We start from the raw sequence: 25,578 nt of genomic DNA, 5'->3' as shown, positions 1-25,578 counted from the left end.
CCATGCAGGGAGGAGGGTCTGCTCAAATTATAGCAGTTGGTGCTGAAGGGCTAGAGATCTCCATGCCATATGGCCCTTTCAATTGCCTATCCTGATTTAAATGTGAATGGGGCAAACATGCCTTCAAAGACATAGCTCTGTCATGGACGATCACATGTAGCTTAATCCTTACCAAAATAAATGCAGTGATTTTCCTGACTCTAGGTAGGGAATGTGCTCACTTTCAAGCATTTAAGGTAAGTGGGCACTAGTGTGCAGTCCAGAGCAGAGACTGTGGCAGAATCAAGCATTGGTGCTAAATGGGAGGGATCACAGTGGCCGATATGAAGAAGGAAATTCCTGAAAGTTAGCACTTGGGAAAAGTCACACAAAAGCAAATTAAATGTAAGCCTTTCTTGCCCATTTAATAATACCTTTCTTCTGCGCATAAATAGGATCTTCTTATGATATTCCAAAGGGGGGAAAAGAAACAGATCAGTGAAGATTGCAGATTTTTTTTTTAAAAAAAAGGGGGAGGGGAGGCAGAGGAGGAAAGTATAAAACACGACAACATCAATGGGAAAGCAATGCTTAAGTAATTCTGAAAAATAGAAAAGAAACAAAATTAGGCAGGGAACATCAAGAAGGAATGGAAAAAAACAATGATGAGAAGAAAAGCACTCTGCAGCTCAAAGCCTTGTTAGTAACTTGTGCAATAAACTAAAATGTAGCAAGACAACCACAAGGCCGGTCTATTATTGGCCATGGTGCTTGGGGCATGCAACTTCTTTTCAAAGGGGATCAACCTTTACATGTTAACCAGGGGAGGAGGAGAGGGGCATGTCTATGTATGGATTTGTACTCATCATGGCATTTCTGCCATGTAAATGACAACCAACATGGAGCAGTGGTCAAAGCGGGGGGGGGGGGGAATAGCACGGGGGAGGTTCATTCGAAACTTCACTGAGCCACGAAGCTCACTGGATGCCCTTGGGAATGTCACTATCTCTCAGCCTAACCTACCTCACAGGGTTGGTGTAAAAATAAAATGCGGAGTAGAGCACGTGCATGGACTAACAAAGGGGGATTGACTGTATGGGCCCAAGACGTAATGAATGCCTCGTTGAGATGTGGGATGGACTTCCCCAAGTAAAAAACACTTTAGACTCTAATTATCACACATGCAACAATCCACAGGGGATTTTGATAACCATCTTTCGCTCACAATGCAATCAACAAACTCCTCAAGATGGAAAACTCACTGCTCACTTTCTAGCCAATGTGCTATGCACCAACTCTAAATCCCTAGGAGGTCCTGTCCACTAAATACGTGCCAAGTGCTACAGTTATATTTCACTGAAATTATACTAAGCAAGAAAAAATTAGACCAGGTTTAATTAAGAAGAAGTGTTTGTCCTGTTGAGGACAGTGCAAAGGACAAATTAAGTCGTCCGCTGTCAAGCCGTCTATAGTAAGTGCATAATTTTAATTAGTGCCTCCTAAGGTTTTTAATCATCTAAGTCAAATTCAGTAAGCCAGGAATGCCATTAATTAGGAAAATAACACATAAAGTGTGAGCTAGTTGTAGAGACTAGTTCAGGTTGCTAGGCAATAGACAAAGTTGTGTGTGTGTTTTTTTAAAAAACCCAACCAGCATATTGCTTTGTTTTCCCTCCTTAAGAATATTTGATGACAAATACAAGATTAAACCAAAATAAATTTAGATACATTGCATTTATATAAGAATTTAAGTTTTTCCCCTTCCCTTAAAGCAGGCAAATCAACAGGCCAGAACAAATAATCACAGGGCATACTGTCTCAGAAAGCCTATTTTTACTGCTGCTAGACACCAGTCCCTCATCTAAACGTATTAATTAGAATCAGCAGAGATTCTTCTAAAATAAATGGTAGCTACAACAAGCTATTTATTTATGAGAGTTCCATCAAGAAAATTCTATCTAATCTTATCTACCTATCATCTATCTATCTATCTATCTATCTATCTATCTATCTATCTATCTATCATCTATCTATCATCTATCGCAGTCTCTGCTTCAGTACTTGGATGAGTTGTGATCTTAGATCTAATCCAAAACCTAGTTTCACATTATTCTCACTTTTTTAAATGAAAAGTGCTTCTTTCCCCAGCTATCTGTTGTCCTTTTCCACCACTTACTGCCATTGCTTCTCTATACTATTTTCATCTCTTCTCGGACCATTTGCCCTCGCTGCTATTTAACCTGGCTGTGGCAACACATGTGATTTTGTTGACAACAGCATGCATCTGGTGTGATGTGATCATAGATGGTTATCATGTGGGATGCCCCAGGCAATCAGGTTAAAAAGCAATGAGGGTTGGGGATAAGGAAGGCAATGAAGAAGAAAAATGTCACTGAGCTGAATCAGCAGTCAGGGAGCAAAGAATGAGGAATATTATCACAACAGCATATAAGGTGGGCTCTTTTTTAAGTAATTAGTTTGGTTGTGGCAAATATGCTATTTAGCAGATACTGGAATGGGGAGAATGTAGATTCTTAGCAACAGGCATGACTAGGAGCCAAGCAAGGCTGTTGATGAAAAAACCAATTTGGATTGTTTGAGAAATTTGTATCTCTTTGAAAGAAGAGGCACGCTTGAAGTATTCAGGGACAGTCCCCTCCCTTACTGTTTTGGTTATAAAAGCTGGCATTTTGAGAATGAAACTAAACTTGAGAAGTCTTCCTAGCCTCACAGAAGGCAGGGAGAAAGCAGGAATGGTTTAGCGTTACACATGTACGCAACCATTGTTAGAAGGAATATTCCCTCATTCCCAATTATACTCAATCCTTGCCTCCGCACTGGCAGATGGTGAAACTAGCAAGCCTTGTACTCTGGTTAAAGTTAGGCCAGCTTGATGTGACAAACATTATTTTTGCAAAAGTTTCCAGTGTCCCATTTTGGAGGCACCGAAGCTCTTGAATGTGCTGCTTGCCTCACCCTATTTGGGTGTCCAAAGGCTCATGCCATGAGGACAGAGCAGGGAGCCTACTGTGGTTGTGTGAGACTTGCACGATTTAGAACTGATTCGACAGACTCATGGACAATAGGAGTGGCTGCTAGCCATGATGATTATGCTTCACCTCCACTGACAGAGGAAGTATGTCTCTGAATACCAGGTGCTGAGAATTTTGATGGAACCTTTGCCTATAAATATTACCATTCTTCCAACATTATTTCTTGTGCAAAATCTCACCAAAGTATTGGGATCGCACACTCTCCCCTCCTCCTTATACACAGCCAACTTCAGTTCCACTTCTAAAGTATCTCAGTTTAGTATTACATATGAACTAGGGACTGTGGTTTAAAACAAACAAGGGGATATTCAACCAGTCAAATTGTTCAGCAAGTCATCCTCATAACCTATCATTTGAAGTTGACATGTTTAAAAACTGACCAGTTTGTTTTAAAGGAGAATCTTAGTTCACAGGGACCAACAGAGCAACCCTCACCCTGTCTACTCATAAATTCTGCTAAATTCAGTGGGGCTTACTCTGAGGTAAGTGGAATTTAGGATTGAAGGCTAAGTCTCTAATATATATACTTCAAATTGAATCCTTAGATTCTGTGACAGTAGTTTTTCAGCATGGTCACTAAAGAGAAAGAAGCTACTCTACACCATATGTATTTATGACTTCAGCTTATTAAGCCACTGCTAAAAATAAGAACGAGTCCTAACAAAAAAGTTTTAGAAAACTTTTAACAAGTCTTCAAGGCAGGAACAAAATCTGCCTCATGCATCTGAGATGAAAATATAGTCTAAGTACAGCAATTAGGGAAAGCAGAAGACATTATATGAAAATTATTCCATTAAAGTACAGGTATTAACTTATTCACAATAAGGTAGAATTTAACATGATATGGTTTATAAAGCATTTGGTATACTATAAGGCCATAGAAATAATAGACAGCAATACTCTGCCTGCACAATGATGTAAAATTACTAGCTGATACCAAGGCACTTTTGAAATAAAATGCATTATCACCCATCATAATATATACATGTGGTATGCATAAGATAAAGGCTACCTTGCAGGTTTTCTTCTCACACTATGAAATCAGTTCTAAGACTGGTTTTGTGTTTGTTAGACCTTTTTAGGATGAAGAACCCTATGGCCTTGGCTCTACATCAGTGATGGGGTACCCATGACTCTTCAGATGTCACTGAACTACAATGCCCACCATCCCTGGCCACTGGCCATGCTGACTGGGGCCGATGGGAGTTGGAGTCCAAAAACATCTGGGAGGACCACCATTTCTCTGCCCCTGCTTTAGATGAATGTTGTTGCCAACTACAGTAAACAGACAGTGGGGATAGGACTGAGCTTCTATATCAATACTATAAATTAACAATCAGCATTCCAAAATGTACAAGAACCCAGTGACCACCCATTCTTATCTATACTTCCTCTCTGTATTTTATTTTACCTCAGTGTGTTGTAGGTTCCCTCTTGCCTCAGAAATAAAATTAATACGTAGGCAGAAAGACTAGGAACTGCCCCGAGTTTATTTACTCTGATCACATTTGAAGATTTCATTAATAAGAGACATAGTGATTGAAGACACAGAAGACCCCAAATTGGCCTCTTTATGTTAGCAAAGCCACTATTGTCTCAAACAGCTGAACTGATCTATCTGTTCAAACAATGGAGTTTGGTGGGAGAGGGGAATCAGTCATTAGAACAATACAGTCTTCCATAACTACTGAGTGATCTTGAAAGACTTATAAAGTGCTAGCCCATAAAACAATCCCAAAGCTCCAGTTAGTGCAATATGCTGAAGGTTGTTACACTCAAGGTTGGGAATGCCATGCCAAAACAAAATCTAGCAGCTATGCATGTTAAATACACACACCCCATGGTGTCTATCTTGTCTTCCTTGGAAAAACCATGATCAAACTCTCAGTTTACTGGGAGAAGAGTTTAAACACAAGTTTTTTCATACCAGCTTGCCAGGAGATGTCCAGCACCATGTGGATCCCCTTTCCAGAGTTCTCAGCAACTTTAAAATAAGGCAAGAAACAGCTGGAGCTCTTCACACTGTTCGTTAGATGCTCCTGCTAATTTCTTACCTTCTTCATATTATAGCACAAATGCGAAAAACCACCCCTATTCCCCAGATTCTCTGTACATGACAGAGGACACAGGGAGGAGCAAGCTGTGATAAGCTTCTTTAAGAGACACTCACATTTATCACAGAGGGCATTCACAGTGATCACAGATGATGGTTGGCTAAGGAGCCAAGACAAGATTTTTGGATTGTCTAAAATTGTATTTTGCTGGGGTGTGTGGAATAGATTCATAACGATCTATTTGTTTTGGACATGGAAGAACAATGGTCTCATCAGGGACCTGTTGTTTCTGAAGCAGGGAGGACCTTAACTTAAAGTTCAACTGCACCCTATGGCTGGCCTCTAACGTAAGAACTTTGTAATAACTAACAAGACAAATATCCTTCTATTATTAGGCAAAGGGAAAACCAACTTTCACATTCTGTTCATATAAATGACTGGGCCCATTCTGCACAGGCTTCTGGGCATAGAGAAGGTATTTTTTGGAACTGTGTGCCTTTTTGATTTGAAGAGGAGCAAAAAAAGAGAAGGATATATTTTTCATTCTTTTCCAACAAACCATGCATAAAAGCAAACATACCATTGTCTAGCAGGAACACTGTCTTGGGCAGCTTGGAAGAACTTAACTGTAGTCCAGAGAGTTCCTCCTATAGCCCACCCTATGACTTGCCTTGAGATTAATAAAGACGGTTTTCAGGCACAAACGTTAATTGGAACACACCACTTGAGCAGCAGACACAAGGCGCTTACCATCAAAGCCATCTTCCTCTGTTCCGAGTTCATCATCTGAGCAAATGTTCAGCACGTTGACCAGCATCTCTGTCACTACAAAGAAAACCACATAGAAGATGTGTGAGAGACGGAGATACCTGATGTGTCCGACACAAAAGCTGCCAGTGTAGTGGAGTTAATAACAGAGCACAAAATAACACTTTGCATATGCCAATAGCATCGGACTTTTGATGCTATTTGTGTGAATATGCAGAGTGAGGTCCAAGATTTCATGTGGTTAATAAGGGATAATTGGTACTGTCCACTGCCAAAACTGAAGGATCACTGCACAAGTAAAGTTCCTGTTTTGAAATATACAGATGTTCATCCCTCCCTTTTGGTGCCTGAACTACAAACGGAAAGCCTAGTGTCTTTTCCTCAGAAGTTTGGTTTGTTGGCTCAATGTGAACAGTTTGGGTCAGGCTTTCTACAGTCCCCACTGAAGGTTTGTTACTCATTCCTCTCACTTTCTCTCATGTACTAGGCACAAGGCTGAGGTTATTGGGCGCTGCTAGTGACAAAAAATAAGATATTTTAGCTAAGTACCCAGCAATGCTTAAACAGGGAAAGAAGGCATTTCTGTCTAAATGAATGCTTCAAAGAAAAAAGCAAAACCTAGCACTAGGTGGTTGTTAATGCAAGCTGATAGCGTCTTTCTAAGGTCAGGAGACTTCCGCACCAGCACACCCTGGATTTTGCTGAAAAAGCAGTTGTGTTTAAGCTATTTTGTTGAACTTGGAGGTTAGCCTAAAATACATTTACCAAATTGTAATGTATTTGAAGCACATGGTAAGGTCGGTTTTCCAAAGCTTCCCATCCTCTTAGGACTATTTCACATACTATGCAGCAACAAACTTGGCTTTGCTACCAATGGTTGTACTCAGAGTAGGCCCACTGATATTACTGACCATGAACAACTTATGTCCATTAATTTCAATGTGTCTGCTATGAGTAAACTTCAGCTGTATACAACCCCCAGTGTACATTCAACAGGAAATTGCCGTTTGTTCCATTTCCCTGATCAGTGGGTCTGCATGACACAACCATTTTCAATTATCTGCCATATTGGCAAATCACATTTTTAGGTGCACAATTAGATGTATACCTAAAATAAACATGTTTATAGCAAATATGCTATGACAGGCGGAATGGTAAGGGAAAATTGAATAGCTTCTCTACAAAGAAAGCATAATTAAAACAGCTGCCAGAACCAACTTGAAAAATTCTGGGGAAGGACTGGATTTTAGCTTCTATTTTTTAAAAACAGAAGCTAAACAGCAAATTGGGTTATAACTGAAATATTGCAAAAAGGGGGGCTACTAATAACGGTGGAGATTATGCTGATTAAATTATGAATGACATTTTTATGTAAGGGCTTTTTGTTTTTGCTTTAACCACCCTGAACTATTTAGCATCAACAGCAATGTTGGCCATCTCACTGCTCACCTAACTCTAGAATGCTTATGAATAAGTTAATAAGCACAGATACCAAATATTGATCCTTGTAGACTTCATTCTCTAGACCCCTCCATTCATAGAATTGTCCATTTATTTCTACTTTTTGCTTCCTCCACATAACCAGTTCCTGATCCACAAGAGGACCATACTTCTTATTTCATGACTGCTAAGCTTACTCAGGAATATTTGGTGAGGTACACTGTCAAAAGCTTTTTGAAAGTCCAAATGCACAACAGTAACTAGATCACCTCTATCTATATGGTTGTCGGCACTTGCCCTTGCAGAAGCCATGCTGGTTCTGCTTCAGCAAAGCTTGCTCTTCTATATGCTTGGTGATTTTATCTTTAGCAATACATTTTACCCGTGCTTTTTTTCTAAAAAAAATGTTTAAGGGTACTCTCATTTTGACTCAAGGAAATCACCATTTTATAGTTCACAGTGGGGGAAATAAATACAGTAAATGGACAAAAGTACAAAGATTCACAGAATGTTTAGGGGTATGCATACCCCTGCATTCCCCTGGAAAAAACACTACTTTCTACCATTTAGATAAGGCTTCAATATTTTGAAAGAAGCTTTCCTGCCTCTAATAGCTTCTTTGACTGCTCATTAACCACAAGTGCATCTTCTTGGCCCTTATGGTACTTTTCCTATTTTGCCGTACAGACACCAGCTAAGCTTCTGATATTGTGATTTCCAAAACCTCCTAACCCCCAAGCATAGCTCAAGGATCTAAATTCCTACCGTTCCATCCTAAAAGGCATTCTGTATGTCCCCCACCTTTGTGAGAGCTTTGGAAACAAAAGTTGTGCTTTTTCTTTGAGTAGAAAGTAACCACAAGCCACTGTTGTTCTGCTCAAAGTTATGCAAGTTTAAAATCAGTATCAATAAAAGCCGACTAACACATTGAGATACCCACCCAACCTCTAGAAACAGCAGAAAGCAACAAAACACAAACTAGGATTTGTGGCATATGTCCGAAATTTCCTGGACAAAACTGGCATTCGGCCCTCGCAAACAGAGTCCAGGAGGAAATCGCTGAAATATGCGGGAAAATCTGGATGTATGGCAGCCCATGTCAGAAGTATAGATTTTGTAGAATTTCATTAAAAAGAGCTCAACACCTTTTGTGTCTGAATTTTGACTTTTTGAACTATGGCAACCCAAACCATGAATAGAGGTGGGGAAAAAGTAGGAAACTGGAGCCAAAAGCTACAAAGTGAGATAGTCCAGTAGGTTTTGCTGGGAAATGAATTTCAAAGGACAGGAACATCCTTGAACCATTCACTAATTGTTTTAATTTGTGCATATGTGAGATTTGGAGAGTGGGTCTCTTCAAGCCGTGGGGTTAGGAAGCAGGAATTCCAAACCAAAAGCCATGAGTCATTCTTTTAGTTTTTGAGAAAGTTTGAGATCTGGTATCTTATTTAAAAAATTTAAATAATGTCTAATTTATGTATGACACCTCCTATAATTACCTGCTCCATCTCTATTTACATTGAAACCAAAAATGACTGTACTATAGAAGCTTTAAGTAAAAACAGATTCTCCCAAGCCATGCGGATTTCTTACAACTTAGATACTTGCATTGAGGGAAGTTGTATAGGAGAAGTGATGAAAGAGAGCAAGAGCCTCAATTTGAGAAACACTGACATAAAGGCCTGCTGTAAAGAGGCCAGAAAAATAACGATGCTAAACTTTTCCCCCAGTTATCTCTGATAACTCATCCACTCAGAAAATTGAATGAATTTCAAAGGAAGGTGGAACGGAAATATCCTAACAGTGTACACCACCACAATAAATAAAAATCACTTTTGCTGTTAAGAAAAGGTTGCGAACAAAAAGAACTTCTGCTGATCATACTGCAGACCTCAGCGCATCATAAAGAAGGTTTTCTCCCTTAAGGCACATTTCTTAGGCCTCAGAATATCTTGTGCATCAAGGTGTGACAGGTCCCTTTTAGTGAACAGCCCATTTCCCTCATCCTAGTCCATAGAGAAACTGTTTTCGTGAAGAAAGGAACTTACTTACCTTTCTCTCCAACAAATGGCAAAGACCATGTAAAAACATCCATGAAATTTGGAAGCCAGTAGGGATGTGGAGAACAATTAAACTGTCTGATATTCATAACGTTGTTCTCATATTTCAATACTGCAGCTATAAAAGAAAGGAGAAGTCATTCGTTACTATCATATGCCTGGGCCCTGATCCTCCATCATGGATGGTAAACTTTTGACGAAAGTGAGGGGTGAGACCCTGTCAGCATATAACACAACAGAGCACATATCATGCTCAGAAATATGTAACAAATGGCTGCCCATTTGTTATTGACTGGGCCACATTCAGAGTGTTGCTATTTGTATATAAAGCCCTCATCAGCTTGGGATCAGTTTCTTTGAAGGATCACTTCATTTCATATCTGTCCACTTAGATATGTGGAACTGGCATTTTTACGTGTGTCACATATTATTTTTTGCACTTGTAAGAAATTAGTATTTTAGGCTTAACAGCACCTACCCTTTCAAACTCCCTGACAATTGATACTGGACAAGAACCTTCACTGTTTTGTTTTCAGTGCCTGCTAAAAAGCAATTGTTCCAGAAAACCTGGTAACTTTGACACACAATTTTAATAGGTATAAGTGTTTTAAAGCTGATGGTTGTTTATAAGTTATGTAACTTGCGTTTAATAATTGTTTTTTATTGGTATTTTAAATGAATATTTCAGACTGTCTTGTAAACTACTTAGTTCTTTTGTTCTAGCAGCTACTTCTTAGGGAGGAACGAATCCACCTACTTCTGGTCCGTGTCCACTTTGTATATGTTCATTGAAATGTCTGCTCTAACTTTTTCCACATCAATCTGAATGGGTTTTTAAAAAAACAAAACAAAAACCTACACAAAAATGTGCAATATTTTGAACGTTGCACATTCAAAACTTTTGCATGCACTTTATCCAAAAATATAATAAAAGGAAGAGAAATGTGAAAATTGAATGATAACTACATTCTGTTCTGCATGTTAGTGTGGGAAGCAAATTAGGTTGGTTCATTTAAAAATGCAGCCTGGATGAAATCCTTGAGAATCCGTATTGCTTCCTTGCTGTGGGCCATTGCACAGCTACTTATTTATAAAGGTGGAATGTCATTTTGTAATTGTGTAGGCTACTTCACCAGAAGCTCATTTACTGAAAATTGGGGGATTGTACAGTGGACATGCATGAACTCAGTTCACCAACCAATTTAACTTAACCAATTTAACTTAATTAATGAACAGCTTCCAGATTGAATTTATGCCTTGTACCAGCTAATATAATTTCAAGAGAAAAGAGAATTCACGACTGAGGTGGTGGGCGATTCATTATACATTCTCAATCATTTTTTGTAAAAAGTGGCCTCAGGAGAGACTTAACTGGGTTGCTCTAAGAGCTGCAGGAGGAGATGTACAACATTTCCCCTATACCGTTTCTCCAGTGTAAATCATCCTTCAGAGCTGCTATTTACCCATGCAAGCGACATATGGGTACCTGTCAAGTGGAATTCTAACCTCTAACGAAGAAGGTAGGCCCTCACAGATGATAGGAGACACACAATTTGACATTATGTCAAATTGTAGGTTGTTGTTGGCCATCATCTTGTGTTAAGTACCCAGGTCAAGAAGCAAAACAAATATATGGCCAAAGCATCCTCCATTAGTTATGGAACTACTATTAACGTGCATGTGTGTGTGTGTTTATATCACAGTGTGTGTGTTTTTATATAAAAAAGTTACTTTTCTAAATATTTCTATTGTTTTCTCTTAACCTAACACAAGTACAGTGGTACCTTGGTTCTCAAACGCCTTGGTTCCCAAATGCTGAAAACTCGGAAGTGTTTCGGTTTTCGAATGTTTTTTGGAAGTCAAACATGTGGTGTAGTTGTTGGCTATTGTTTCCTGGGTGCCTGAACCAACCAGAATCTGTGCCTTGGTTTTTGAACATTTCAGAAGTCAAACAGACTTCCAGAATGGATTAAGTTTGGCACTTTTGTTTTTGCTATTTATTTTGCATTTTTGTTTTTGAGGCTTTTTCAGATAATTTGTTTTTGTGACAGTGTGGAACCCAGTACAGCTACTGATTGATTGTGTGACTGCGGAAATGGATAAAAGCCCCCCCATCCAAACAATGACTATCATCAATGCAGGTGATACTGTCCTATTTAATTTATTGTATAGTACATTGATTATTGCTTTCATTTTTGATCAAGGGTCTCATTAGATAGTAAAATTCATGTTAAATTGGTGTTTTAGGGGTTCTTTTTAAAAGTTTGGAACAGATTCATCCATTTTGCATTACTTTCTATGGGAAAGCGCGCCTTGGTTTTGGAATGCTTTGGTTTTGGAACAGACTTCCAGAATGGATTAAGTTTGAAAACCAAGGTACCACTGTAAAGGGTTAAATATCGGGACCCCAATAGGTAGTCCCCCTGCCCCACCCCTCAAATTCCACTCCTGCTAGATGTCACCATGTACCCTTTAGAGCCAAACGTATTTGAGATCAGGGAAATGATCTGATCATGTATCTCTCACCAGCTCCAAAGTTCTGTGCAGCTAAGGATTTTGTTGTAATCTTAGATTCCAACCACATCTTCGCACTTACATCCCCCTACTCACAGCGTGAACCACCAAGACAAAAATGCTTTGCCATTCTCTTATATGCAAAGTATAAGCGAGCCAGTAATTTCAATGTGACCTCTCTAATTTACTTCTGGTCACTTTTCTTTTCTAGCATATATAATACTCAAAATGAAGATATTTCTCAGCACGAACCAGGGGCCTTGTTCACCTGTCACACTAAATCAAACCATGTCTTAGTGCCAAAGTGCAGACTCTGGGAGACGAGGTTGTGGATGCTTTGTGAGTCCCCTATCATTCTGCTGCTGTGCTAAGCCATGTGTTGTCCAAAGCTGGGGTGTGTAGTTTAGATATCTACAGACGAAACAAGAGGCACAAGCAAGGTTCATTCAGCTTGAGGCTTGCTTGGGCATGATCTCGGATTTCGACAACATGCTAAGCCAAACCATGACTTAGCTCAGTGTAGTATAGCAGCAAAACAACTGGGCAAAACACAGCTTGGCTGTTCATGTGAACACGTGATTTGGCTTAGTATGGAAGGGTAAGTAAAATGAATTACTGCTATCACTGATGCCAAAATAAAAAACCCAGCTATTTTATGAAATATTTATAGGGGGCCTTAAAATCCTTCTACTGGTCAAGTTCCCTCATATGGCTGAAACATTAAAACTAATACTTATAATTTATGAAACCTAATATGATACATTTGAAAAAAGCAGTTCTAGAAAGAAGGTTCTAAAAAATCCCCACCACCACCGAAAGAGCAGTTGGCTAAAACATAAATGTTTTTAGGATTTTTTTTTAAAGTGATAAAATGAATAATTCATCCAGAGAATCTAAAAGCTACTTTAACTTACATCACATCAATAATTTATGCTGCTGATATTGCTCTCAAATATAAGTAACTTTAAAACAACTATTCAAACTGCCTTTCAAAAAAGCTTTCTTTATTTTAAAGGCTGGGAGCAGGGCAGGGGGAATGTACCTTAGCCATTATTCAAAAAAGCAAAAGGAAAACATGCTTTATAACCGATCGATGTTAAAAGAAACTCCAAAAAAATTAACTGAAACCAAAGCACAGATTAAATGGGAGAGTTTGGTTCTGCGTGTTCTTTCAATAGCCTTGTGCTGCCATATCTATATTGTTTAAGGATTGCCAATTTTCAAATATTGTACAAAAGATAATTATGCTGCCCATTAAGCTTTCAGAGAAAAATATATCAGCGCTTCCTAGAATTACTTTTTACTATTATCAAATGCAACTGCATGACTTGATTGCTTTCTGTATTCTGTACTGGGAGTGAAGCTCTAGCTGTAGGCAGAAACTGGTAATCATTCTAGCACTGTTCACCTGCTCTTGGAAACCCTAATCATCTGCAACGGGGATCTCCCGGCACTGACTGACTGATGGCCTGAAAGTTGACTATGGATATCTCTATATGGCAGTTGTTGGCACACAGTTTAGTGCTTCTAAATCGTGAGACTTATCCTTGTGGGACTGGAGAATCTCAGGTTACTGTCCTCTTGGGACCCTGTCAGGATCATAGCTGTCAACTTTTCCCTTTTCTTGTGAGGAATCCTATTTGGAATAAGGGAATTTCCCTTTAAAAAAGGGAAACGTTGACAGCTATGGTCAGGATTCTGTTAGCTGATGCAGTACTGCATTCCTCATGCAACTGAGGCAGCAACCCTGTGCATTGTTTCTTGCGGATAACTTTCATTAGACTCAGTAACGCTTCTAAGTTAACATGAAATGGGCTGGACTGAACATCTGACTTTGTGTGCATGCATTAAGCAATTCAGGTTGACTGTTCAGGGCATCTGTGCTTTGCACTTGCATTTTCAACACTTGAGGGCCCAAGTATGAATTAGTGACTTGTATCTGCAAACCAGCAATCAGATATTACATACCTGTGGGTGCATACAAACCATACATTTAAAGCACCTCCCCCACCACCCACTGCCAAAAAGAATCCTGGAAACTGTTGATTTGCTTTTCATAAATATAATTCACAGCATCCTTTACAAGCTATAGTTTCCAGGATTCAGGGGATTTCTTTGGGGTGGGGGGAGTGCTTTAAATGTACCTTAAATGTATATGCAGCCCTCAGTAGATCTTTTGTAACTCCCACAAACAACACTGAAAAACACAATGCTTTTCAGTGAAGTCAATTCGTTGAGCTATAAATTATCACACGATAACGTAATGAATGATGCACAGGCATGTGTGAAACAAGCCAGAATTTCAATGGCTTTTTGAAATTCAATGTTCTTCCAGGTTTAAAATAGGGGGTGGGGGACTTCAGACCTCAAGCAAATGTGGCCACCCAGATCTGTTTGACCTGCAGGTTAAACCTCCTCAACCATACCAGCTCTCCCCAGACCACGCCTTTCACTGACCCTTGTCTGTGCCCTCCCTGTATCTGCCTGCATGGGCTGTCTCCTTGAAAACTGATAATGACTCTCTGTTGCCTGATTGGAGGTAGAAGTGTGTATAGAAACCGGACTACAGTACAAAGGTTAAATTTACATTCATTGCTCTGTTCACTTTTACCGCTGGTCCTGCCCACCACTGATAGGTGGCCCCTGGAAAGTTGCACAGAAGGCAATGCGGCCCCTAGGCTGCAAAAGGTTCCTGCCCTTGCTTTAAAGTAATCTAAAGAGCACTGCAGGACACAGTGGGAAAATATTTGAATATTTGTGATTTTAAGTTGTTATAAACTGTTATTAATATTGAGTTTTAATGTTTAATAACCCACCCTGGGACCGTATGGTGAAGGGCAGGTAATTAATAATGACCATGATAATAATAATAATAATAATAATAATAATAATAATAATAATATGACTTTAGTTTTTGAAATCTGTCTTCATACATCTGCAAATTTACAATTTGCAGTTAGGAAAAGACCCCCCCAGAGGCAGTTAATCCACAAGTCCATTCACTTAATACAAAAACTGTGTAATAAGAATCGACCTTGAACTAAAGGGAAGTTTAAAAACACACAATCGAGGTAGAACAATGGAAGAGGAAATCAGTAGGTTAAAGCAAAGCTAAGTTTGCAGGGGCAAGAAGTTCTCTTACCTTTGTTATTGTATACATCTAGATAGTTTGGTGCTGAGAAAATTGTAATTAATGAAGGGAAACCTGTTGTCTGGCTTTTCCTGTACATACGATACCTGTAACAAATGGCAAAGTAACCTTATTAATACCATAAAATTCTCTGATTTATATCTTGTCACAGATACAGTCATAAATATACGCTCAGTTTTTCTCTCGGCACATTTACACTTGCTTGTGGTGACAAAAATGTTACTGTCTCAGTGGGCCTATATTTAGTCAGTCAGCAATGAAAATGAAAAACCCCAGAATTTTGGAATCAAACCAACAAAAATGATATTTTCTCCCTAGCAAGAGGCAAAGCAAGGATCAGCAACAGCATTTTAGTTCCCTGACTTATATAAAATCTCTATAACTCTTGGCAACAAAATGGAGAAAAAGAAAAAGGAAAAGAACAGTATGCTACCACTTCTACTCTAATTGCATATTGAGGTTCTGTAGCAATATCTGGCTTTCGGTACACCAAGAGCAAAAACAAAACTTGAGGAATTTGGGGTACATCAATAAGGATACTGACAGTATTTTACAGGTATGTGTACTACAGCCATCTGCAATAGTCCAGGTGGATCTCCCAGGTTGTCTCTTTGTTTATAACAGCAGCCTGATGCACCCTGTGGCAAACCAATTTTGGAATACAGGGAAATTTCAAAGGCAGCTGGCAATCTTGGGAGCTGCTTAAAGCGGGGAGGGAATTCCTAGGGTCACTAAGATCTCTGGTATAAATATCCTTGTTATTTTGTCATATAGTAGCAATAATATTTTGTTCAGGACGTCCTTTTGCACAGTTCAAATTTGTTAGCTCTTCACCCAAGGGAATTCTTCAACCAAGGAAATTACCCAGCATCAATGGTTGCTCTGACCATCCTGGAAAGAGTAGTAATCAGCTTGTGTGAGCTGTACCACTATCATCATTGCAACTTATTAATAGCCTTCAAAAGAGGTTCAGTTATATGGATCCCAACCTACCAGCCTACATTCAAGGTATTGGCACCAACATATAAAGCCCTATACAGCTCGAGAGCAGGTTACTTGAGAGACCACCATATCATTTATATACCCAGCAGGTCACCATGGTCTGCAGGAGAACTTCTCTTGCAAGTTCCAAGGATCTTAGGAGTCCATTCCACAGTAATTTCGAGCAAGGCTTTTAGTGTGATTGCTCCTGTTCTGTGGAACAGTATTCCACAGAGATATAACAGGCCCCTACTCTCTGTGATTTCTGGATAAAATTTTAGTTGTAACGAGCTTTCCCAGATAGATGAATAGGTCTCTGGGTGACGTTGGATCAGTCAAGCACTCTCAGTCTGACCCACCTCACAGAGCTGTTGTGAGGTCACATGTACGCTGGTTTGAGCTCCTGGGAGGACAGGTTGCATATGAATGTAAGAAAGAAGGGAGGAAGGCAGGAAGGAAGGAAGGAAAAGAAGAGAAGAAGAAGAAGAAGAAGAAGAAGAAGAAGAAGAAGAAGAAGAAGAAGAAGAAGAATAGTTTGGATTTGATATCCCGCTTTATCACTACCTGAAGAAGTCTCAAAGCGGCTAACATTCTCCTTTCCCTTCCTCCCCCACAACAAACACTCTGTGAGGTGAGCAAGGCTGAGAGACTTCAGAGAAGTGTGACTAACCCAAGGTCACCCAGCAGCTGCATGTGGAGGAGCGGAGACACGAACCCGGTTCACCAGATTATGAGTCTACCGCTCTTAACCACTACACCACACTGGCTCTGGAAGGAAGGAAAGAAGGAAAGAATAGTGTCCTGGAAATTTCTGGAAATTTTTGGGGTTTCTTGATGGGAAATAATGGCTGACCAACTTCCTTTAAAAATTGCAGTTTGAATAGAATGCTAGGTGAATTTCAGGATGTATAGGAAACAATCAATTGATTGCCCTGAACCCGGAAATTACCCCAAAATGTCACAAAAACACCACAGAGATCAGATGTGGAGGGTCTCCATATCTAGGTATATTTAGTGCAAAAAACAAGAGAAGGCTTTTTCTCCTAGAACCATCTGCCCTGGAGGCAGGGATGAACTGATCCGCCAGTTTGGGTTTCTCCTAGTTTCTGATTTTACCAATCTGAAGTCGAGTTCTCCACATCTGTGCACTAGTTTGTATTTTGTCAAAATAAATCTTTACAAAAATATGTCATCATTTTAGTGTAGATCCCTCACGTTTCAATATTCAATTTTGCCAAATATATACATTTTTTGTATGCCATTTCCCCTAATAAAATGCATGTTGTATGCTATTTTCTTCATGCACACTTAACCCTGATATACACATTTATGTATATACTGTTTGTTCGCTTGGAGAATCACATTGCATTAAGATGTGGACCGAATGAAATCTCTTCTCTATTCTCCATCCCCATCGTTCAGCCAAGACACTGAGATCCAGCACCGAGGGCCTTCTGGTGGTTGCCTCATTGTGAGAAGTGAGGTTACAGGGAACCAGACAGAGGGCCTTCTCGGTAGTGGCGACCTATGTGAAGGAAATAAGCAGCTATCTTCTCTTTAAAAGACACCTGAAGGCAGCCCTGCTTAGGGAAATTTTTAATATTTGATGTTTTGTTTTTAACACTCGATTGGAAGTGCCCAGAGTGGCTGGGGAAACTCAGCCAGATGGATGGGGTATAAATAATAAATAATAATAATAATAATTATTATTATTATTATTATTATTATTATTATTATTATACAAGAAGAAGAAGAAGAAGAGTTTGGATTCGATATCCCGCTTTATCACTACCCAAAGGAGTCTCAAAGCGGCTAACATTCTCCTTTCCCTTCCTCCCCCACAACAAACACTCTGTGAGGTGAGTGGGGCTGAGAGACTTCAGAGAAGTGTGACTAGCCCAAGGTCACCCAGCAGTTGCATGTGGAGGAGCGGAGACATGAACCCAGTTCACCAGATTACGAGTCTACCGCTCTTAACCACTACACCACACTGGCTCTTACATGAGATCTAGTTAGCACCCTGTTTATGGTTTTGTTTTGTTTTCATGCCACAGGCTCGTTTTCTTCAGTAGATATTTTAAAAATGATCTCGCTAATACTTTTTTCAAATAAAATAAAATGCTGCTCTATATTTTACCAGTTTGGTCTTTCATACTTCTGGAACTTTTTTGGCTGATGGGTGCTTAAATTTTTTTTTTTTTAATACAGTATTGTTAGCTGCTTTGAGCACCCTTGGAAGAAAAGACAGAGTACAAATTTATGAAAACAGAGTATAATATATGGCACACATAACTAGATGAAATGAGGATACCATGCTACTTAAATGTGGAAGACCTTGTAATACATTCATAAATTATGGCTCTTCTATCTGAGTGTCAATAATTTATATTCCTTCCATCTGTGCTTGTGTAAAAAGTATTGGTACTTTAGCCATTAGGATGAGCAAAGTGGAAGCACAGAGTAGCACTTCCTTTCAGTGACCTAGAAAATATATTCCTGTTTCAAACTGTGCCTCTCCAAAGAGCCCTGCAAGTTCGGAAAGTTAACAAGCTGTAAAGAGCTGATATATATGCTCCTGCTGCTTATCAGCTGAGCAAGGGAAAGCCCTTGTTCTAATTATATCATCACAGTATACTTTAATTTGAGCAGAGGGCCACCCAAACTGCTTTGAGTGCCAAAACTGTGCACCCTGGTATATTTTAAAAATTAGAACTGCATCTGAACCCTTGTAGGGGGCACTTCCTGCACCAGCAGGAAACCCTAGTTAGAATTTGGGAACAAGAATTGTAGGTAAGATATAGGGGTTTGGACATTACACCATTTTAAAGAGGCTAAACGTCTCCCACTTGTTTCTCCATCTGCTAGAGAGCCAGGGTTTCAGGATGCGGTCAAGATTCCCTAAAACCACATCAAAAGTAAAAGCAACATATCCTGGAAAGTCAATATTCAACTGTTATTAAACACCATTCCTTTCCCTTTTACATTCTAAAAGATACCGAACAAGCACTTCACCTTAGCAATGTAAGAAATGTACAGATGGCAACATGCCGGAAAATAATTTATTCAAAAAACAAGGAAAGCCACTCACCCGGCATCCTGGGCTTCATGGGCTCGGAGTATAGATAATAAGTTATTGTGCTGTAGGAAGTCACAAACAGCAGGGTAACTGTTGGGGCAGGAAAAGAAGCATGTTTTAATAAAACAAAAACAAAAACAGAGAAGGTGCCTTAGCCTCAGACACTCACAAATACATAAATATATACATAAACGTAAATGTTACTGAGTTCAATGGAAAGCAGCCCTGGGAAAAAAGCCTATCACTTAAGCTGCAAGTTAACTCCAGAAAGTCACTGGCCAGTTTTAGACACAATGGAAGGCCAGGGTTTCCTGTTGTATGAATGGGCCACATTCTTGCATACTCAATCTCTACCGTTTGTTTGTTTGTTTTGCATCTCAAAAAGAGGAGATTGGCTTTAAATTCCCCATACTTCTCTGGTGTGCCCCAACTCGGAGAACTGTAGTTTGTGAAAATCATGGCTCAAACAAGGCTAAGGCTGCTTAAACTGTGGTTTAAACAGACAAGTTTTCAAGCTGAAAGGACACTGTGCTTAGAACTGGAAGTAGATTGCTTTGGATCTTCCTTCCCTGCCCCTGACATTGGGGAATATGGTTGGTCACTGAGTGAAGCCCAGAACAGGACGTTTGCTATCGTCAAACATGGATTCCATGGATTCAGAAGCCCCATCGTCCCTTCAACAGATTCAGAAATTAGATTCGAAGTAGCTGCATTTCAATTCAGTTTAAATGATTTGAGGTTTGCTGTAGCTGTTTCCCAACTTTATTCTCTCTACAAAGATGCTGGTGCCTTTAGAGAGAAAGTTAGGAAAACGAGGATCAGCCTTCTATTTCTGTCTCAATACCAATGTGAATGCACTTAGCAGCTACTTAATTCTCCGTGGGTACCTCATGCTAACCCACAAAAAGCCACACATTTAGTACCAAGTATAAAGGTAAAGGTAAAGGTACCCCTGCCCGTACGGGCCAGTCTTGACAGACTCTGGGGTTGTGCGCCCATCTCACTCAAGAGGCCAGGGGCCAGCGCTATCCGGAGACACTTCCGGGTCACGTGGCCAGCGTGACATCGCTGCTCTGGCGAACCAGAGCTGCACACGGAAACGCCGTTTACCTTCCCACTAGAAAGCGGTCCCTATTTATCTACTTGCGCCCGAGGGTGCTTTTGAACTGCTAGGTTGGCAGGAAACTTTATAAACTGCAGTTCTCTGGAGAGAGAGGGGTAGTGGGAAAGAGGGAGAGAAGTTGGGTAATAAAAGGATATTCTTCATTTCACTGAAATATACAAAAATTTCAACATGCTGAGGATTAGCAGAGTCTGAATTCTGGTGTTGTGTAGATCGCCTGCATTTAATGCATTTAATGGATTTAGTGGAGCTATGGGCATGTCCATACAAATACAGCAAAGCTCTTTTGTCTAGATCTAGAGTACTTCTGTGATATGAAGCTTCTGTCTGATTTCAGAGACTGAATCCTTTACCACCACCGATGTATTAAATGTGGTACTTTCTAACACGCTGAATAATGTATTCTGGTGTGTACGTTCTACACATAGTTAAGCACAGAAGGAAGCCTTGGTCGTGGCATGTGCCCTTTTCCAGCACACGTAAAATGGCACAGACAATCCTGACTTCCAAGGGCTGGGTTTTCACTTAACGAACAGACTGGTGAGTGGCCAACTCAGTACAGCTGTATTATTGCACTTTTCCATGAATGGATCAAACCAGGTTTTCATCTGTTCCAGTAGACTGTCCTCAACACTGGCTCACCAAATGCTTCAAGGAAATCCACTCCACCACATGAAAACAACAGCCTCCCCCTGTTCAGCAAATGATATAATTCTGAGCAAAATGGAATCCCCATGCTGAATCATGGCTAATAGTCACTGTCAGTCCTGTCCTCCATAAATCTGTCTAATGCCATTTTAAAACCAGCTACATCTAGAGCCATCACCATACCTTGTGACAGCAAATTCCATAAATGAATCATGTATAGTGTTAAGAAGTACCTTTTTTTTGGGGGGGGGAAGTCCCGTCCTGAATCTACTGCCAGTCAATTTGTCTATCCTGAATCTACTGCCAATCCATTTCACTGGATGACACTGAGTATTATGAGAGAGAGGCAGTAAATTCTTCTCCACAGACCTCTGTCACAAACCTCTATTACCATAAGCCTCTTTTCACAGGGGTGGCAAAAAATGATGGCCTCTATATGTTGCTGAACTCCCATAGATCCCAGCTGGCACAGCCAATGGTCAGGGATAATGGGATTTGTAGTTTAACAACAGATGGAGAGCACTGTGTTGGCTGTTCCTGTTCCATCATCTCCTCTCTATGTTATCTCTTTTTCCTAAGCTAAATAGCCACAAACACCTTCACTTTCTTTGAAGAGAAGATGCTCTGTCCCCTTGGTTGTTCTGTTTGTTGCAGCTTCTTCAAGTTCCAGATGTTCTTTTTGTAATGCACTGCAAAGTGTACTGAGTTTAAGAGCTGCTGCTTCTGTTCAGCACCCCAAACCTCAAAGGAGCAGGAGAGAATGAGCAAGATAAGACTACTGTTACTTTCCCCTCATATAGAAGAGGTACAGGGATCAGAAAAAAAAAGCCCAGCCATCTATTGCCCTATTTGCAAGAGTCCTTACTTCACTTAACCACACTGGGTTAAATGCTTTCTATGAATCTATCCCACGACACTAACATTATATTTGAGGTTGCTATGGCAACTGGCTTTTAGTTATATAACCAAGAGAGCTGCTGGTAATATAAAATAAAGAGGGAGATTTTAGATACAGTTCTACTGGTAATTGAAAAAAAAAATATTAATTTGCAATTTCAAATAAACACTTTCCTCTCATTGTGGTACAACTGATATGTGACTTGTGTAGTGGATCTAACATTTTTGTTGTTGAAAAAAGTTATCAAAAGAACTGTTGTGTGTATTAATAAAACCATGTCAATATTATAAAGCGTATAACACAAACGGAAAGCCTCCTTTCCTGTTCATACTATTTCATAAACAAACAAACAGCCTTAATATAATCAAATTCATTTGGTCTGCTATGCAAATTAGTTGACAAGGACTCCACTTGTGGCTACAGGTCTGTGCCCAGTTACAGCTCAAGCCTTTGCACACTTACTCTGAAGTAAATCCCATTTGAGTTCAGTACGGCTTACTTCCAGGTCAGCATGCAGAAGACGCTAGGATACCTCCAGTCCAGAGGAGGTTGAAAAATGAGGCAGAATGCTGAGCATGGCAGGCAGGCAAGCCAAACAGAAAGCAGTGAAGAGTGAAGCAGTTTGGAGTTGTCAAGTGAAGGCTTCATTTGAGTGTTGTTAGTTGTTGCCCATGTCTCAGAAGCTTGGCTGGCCTCAGCTAGAAGTCAGGCATTGAGTGTTGCCAGCCCCAAGCTGTGGAGTGCTCTTCCAGCATCCTTGCTCCTAACTTTCAGGTGTCTCCTAAAGAACTTTTTCTGCTGTTAGGTCTCATCAGTGGCTTCATTTCTATTTTCAGACGAGTCAACCATTCTTGCAATTATTCTGTATTGTTTTATGTTATTATATATTTTATTGCATTTGCGTAGATTATCGTACACCACTTTGATATTGTACATGAGTGGGCAGTATGTGAATACTTGTCTAAATAAAACAAAGAAAGTTTTGTCTTGACTTAAAAGAAGAGCTGTTCCGACTGAGCAATCAGACCACAGTCAAGGGGTTTAGTAGGGCCTGGTCAAACTTCATAGGACCACTGTTTCATCTGAGTCCTGTTGAGCTTCTACCACCATATGCAATACAGTGGTACCTCGGGTTAAGTACTTAATTCGTTCCGGAGGTCCGTTCTTAACCTGAAACTGTTCTTAACCTGAAGCACCACTCTAGCTAATGGGGCCTCCTGCTGCCACTGTGCCGCGGCGGCACGATTTCTGTTCTCATCCTGAAGCAAAGTTCTTAACCTGAGGTAATATTTCTGGGTTAGCGGAGTCTGTAACCTGAAGCGTCTGTAACCTGAGGTACCACTGTTTGCCCAAACAGAATAGAAATGCCCAAGTACAAAATGTCAGCAGCTCCCTCGTGTGGTAAGCTGGTATAGTACATATCCCTCTCAGATACTGGTCACATGCAGTTGCGCATAATTTGAAAAATGTGAACTCACATTTTAAGTTCCTGTACTACATTTTCAAAACAAATAATCTTCCTTCTGGCTGGTGCTCAGGAAAAACTGGCTGTGAGACTTTACATCAGATGACTGTGCATAGCAGTGATTGGTTAGAAACTGTGAAATCAAGAACCTAAAGCAGCTTTTTCAAAAATAATGTAATAAAAACTGAGTCTGACATATAATATGCGTATTCTGTTTGTTCCTGCTTGAAGCTTCTACTGCCAAGTCAGTGTAAAGAATAGTGAACCAGGTGGGCCAATAGTACAAGGCTAGGATTTGCATGCATGCTTGCACAAACGTCCTCTCTCCACCCTCCTCCTAAAACTAAAGGCTTGATGTTCCCTCTTTAACATATTGCTGAATTTGTGCAGCTACAGCTTTACATACATATATACCTCACTACATTTGATACATTATGTTCAAACAGGGAGTCCAATACCATTTAAATACATAATTCACAAAGGCAAAAATGCATATATTCCACTTACTAAATTTAGTTGTTTTGCTTTTGTTCTTTTATGATCAAACTAAATCATTTGTAGTCCAAATTATTTAAGCCACAAGGTGGTGGTATAACAAGTGAGGCTACAAACTTGGTATAACAAGTAAATATCATGCCAAGTACTCTAGAGGTCCTGTGAAAATATTTTGCTACTTATATATCAGTTAGCACTACTAAAAAATTAACAAAACTCACAAAGCAAAGAAAGATGTACTTTTGGAACCAGCTTGCAGTTAGATATGAAAGATCAGAATGAACTTTCTTTTAAAAAAATGAACAGAGCTAGAGGTTTTTAAAAAAACGTAAATTGGATGCATTTCACTAAATGCAATTTGTCAGTAAACCAAATATTTCATTAAAACCGAGAGCATCTGTATATTTACTCAAGTAGAGGTAGGGATGGGTGAATTTTTCAGTTCTAATTCCTCTCAGTTTCTCATCTTTTCCAGTCTTAAATTCAGTTATCTCCATTTCTACATCAGTTTGACCTTTTGGCACCAGGAAAATTTGTACACATTTCCCGCATGAATTTCTCCCAATATATAGATGTTTGCAAGTGATTTTCACCAAAATACACATTTTTGTGCACTTTCCCCTAATATATACTTTTGTACACTTTTTTTTTAAAAAAAAGAATTGCATTGCAAAATTCAGAGAAGTGCAAATTTTTAAGGACAGTTGAGTTTTGATTCATATATTGGTTCAGGCATTGCAAATTAGATAAATCTGCATCAAAATGTAAACCAGTTGGATGTTTCTTGCATTCCTAAGTAGAAGTTACTGCTCTTGTTTTAGGCTAGGGGTGGGGAACCCTTTTCAACAGAAGGCACAGTGCCATTTCACTTCTCATGGTTAAATAGATAGAGTCAGAAGCAAAAGGGGTGTGGCAAAATAAAATTCTGGCCTTTGATACAAGTTTTTGCTTTGTGGTCTTCACCTTCCTTTCTAGGCACCCTGTCTGCTGGCCTGAAGTTTACATCAAATTTCTTGGATTTTACTTCTGGGAGGGTAGTTGAATTACCCAGTTCCATTACAACCTGGTGGAACATCACATATTTATTTTGAGCTTTATGCCACAGAAAATCTGTTAGTGCTTTCAGTTTTCAGAAGACGGCTGGTTTGGGGTTTTACCTCTGATCAAGGAAGGCCCAATCAAGCAAATAACATATATAAGTATATAAACAATAATATAGATTAAGCTTCTGTTTAGAGGTTTTGCTAAATACAAGAAGAACTGAATCCTTTCTGTTAGGCTCATGGTGCTAGATGAATTGTTTTAAACTCAGAAGTGCATAATCTGTTTAGCAGTAAGGGCCGCATGTACCATGAACTGCAGATTGTGATCATGTGCAGCACTTCTTCACAATCTTATCAGAGGTTGCTCAATGAGAAGATCAAAAAGGTGAACCGTTCCCTAAAAGGCAGCTTTCCCCACCATTTGAAATTTCCCCCTGAAATGTACAGCCACCAGTCTTGAGTGTGTTCTATGATACCTTTTCAGTTCATGTGAGCGATTGTGAGGTCCGATAGGCCTCGCTAGCATCCCCTTCACAAGCTGACTGCTCATGCCAGAATAACTCCCCAGAACTTTCTGGAGATAATGTGAAGGATTTCTGTGGCTTACATGTAGTTGCTACTCAGCAGACAAATCAATGTAGAAAGGGTCCCTGAAGAAACAATGCTTGAAAGCCTTTATTCTAGAGGAAATAATGAAGTGTTTTACGCATGTCATAGCATATTATTCCTTTGTTTCAGATGACTGAAGAAGTGGAATAACCACATTATGCACTGCAGTACATTGCATTATGGTATTAGTGTGCCAGTAAAAATGTAATTTGGGTGGATAT

At 39.7% G+C, this 25,578-nt stretch overlaps 1 protein-coding gene across 6 annotated transcripts in view; it reads right to left on the bottom strand.

Annotated features, from left to right (window-relative positions):
- PPP3CA (protein phosphatase 3 catalytic subunit alpha) overlaps positions 1 to 25,578 on the bottom strand; it is a 185,760-nt gene that overhangs the window by 15,854 nt on the left and 144,328 nt on the right. For 2 of the 6 annotated variants that reach the window (XM_083756623.1, XM_083756620.1), the window contains exons 7-11: positions 19,089 to 19,166; positions 15,011 to 15,105; positions 9,347 to 9,472; positions 5,837 to 5,911; positions 414 to 440 (exon numbers count right to left, since the gene is read on the bottom strand). In XM_083756623.1, the coding sequence (XP_083612749.1) occupies positions 414 to 440; positions 5,837 to 5,911; positions 9,347 to 9,472; positions 15,011 to 15,105; positions 19,089 to 19,166 (401 nt within the window). The remainder of the gene's footprint in view (positions 1 to 413; positions 441 to 5,836; positions 5,912 to 9,346; positions 9,473 to 15,010; positions 15,106 to 19,088; positions 19,167 to 25,578) is intronic. The other 4 variants (XM_083756621.1, XM_083756624.1, XM_083756625.1 and 1 more) reach the window with 2 other exon arrangements.

This window comes from Podarcis gaigeae (assembly GCF_964106915.1).
Source record: "Podarcis gaigeae genome assembly, chromosome: 9".
NCBI classification, from domain to species: Eukaryota; Metazoa; Chordata; class Lepidosauria; order Squamata; family Lacertidae; genus Podarcis; species Podarcis gaigeae.
This window is presented reverse-complemented; position numbering and strand designations above follow the sequence as displayed.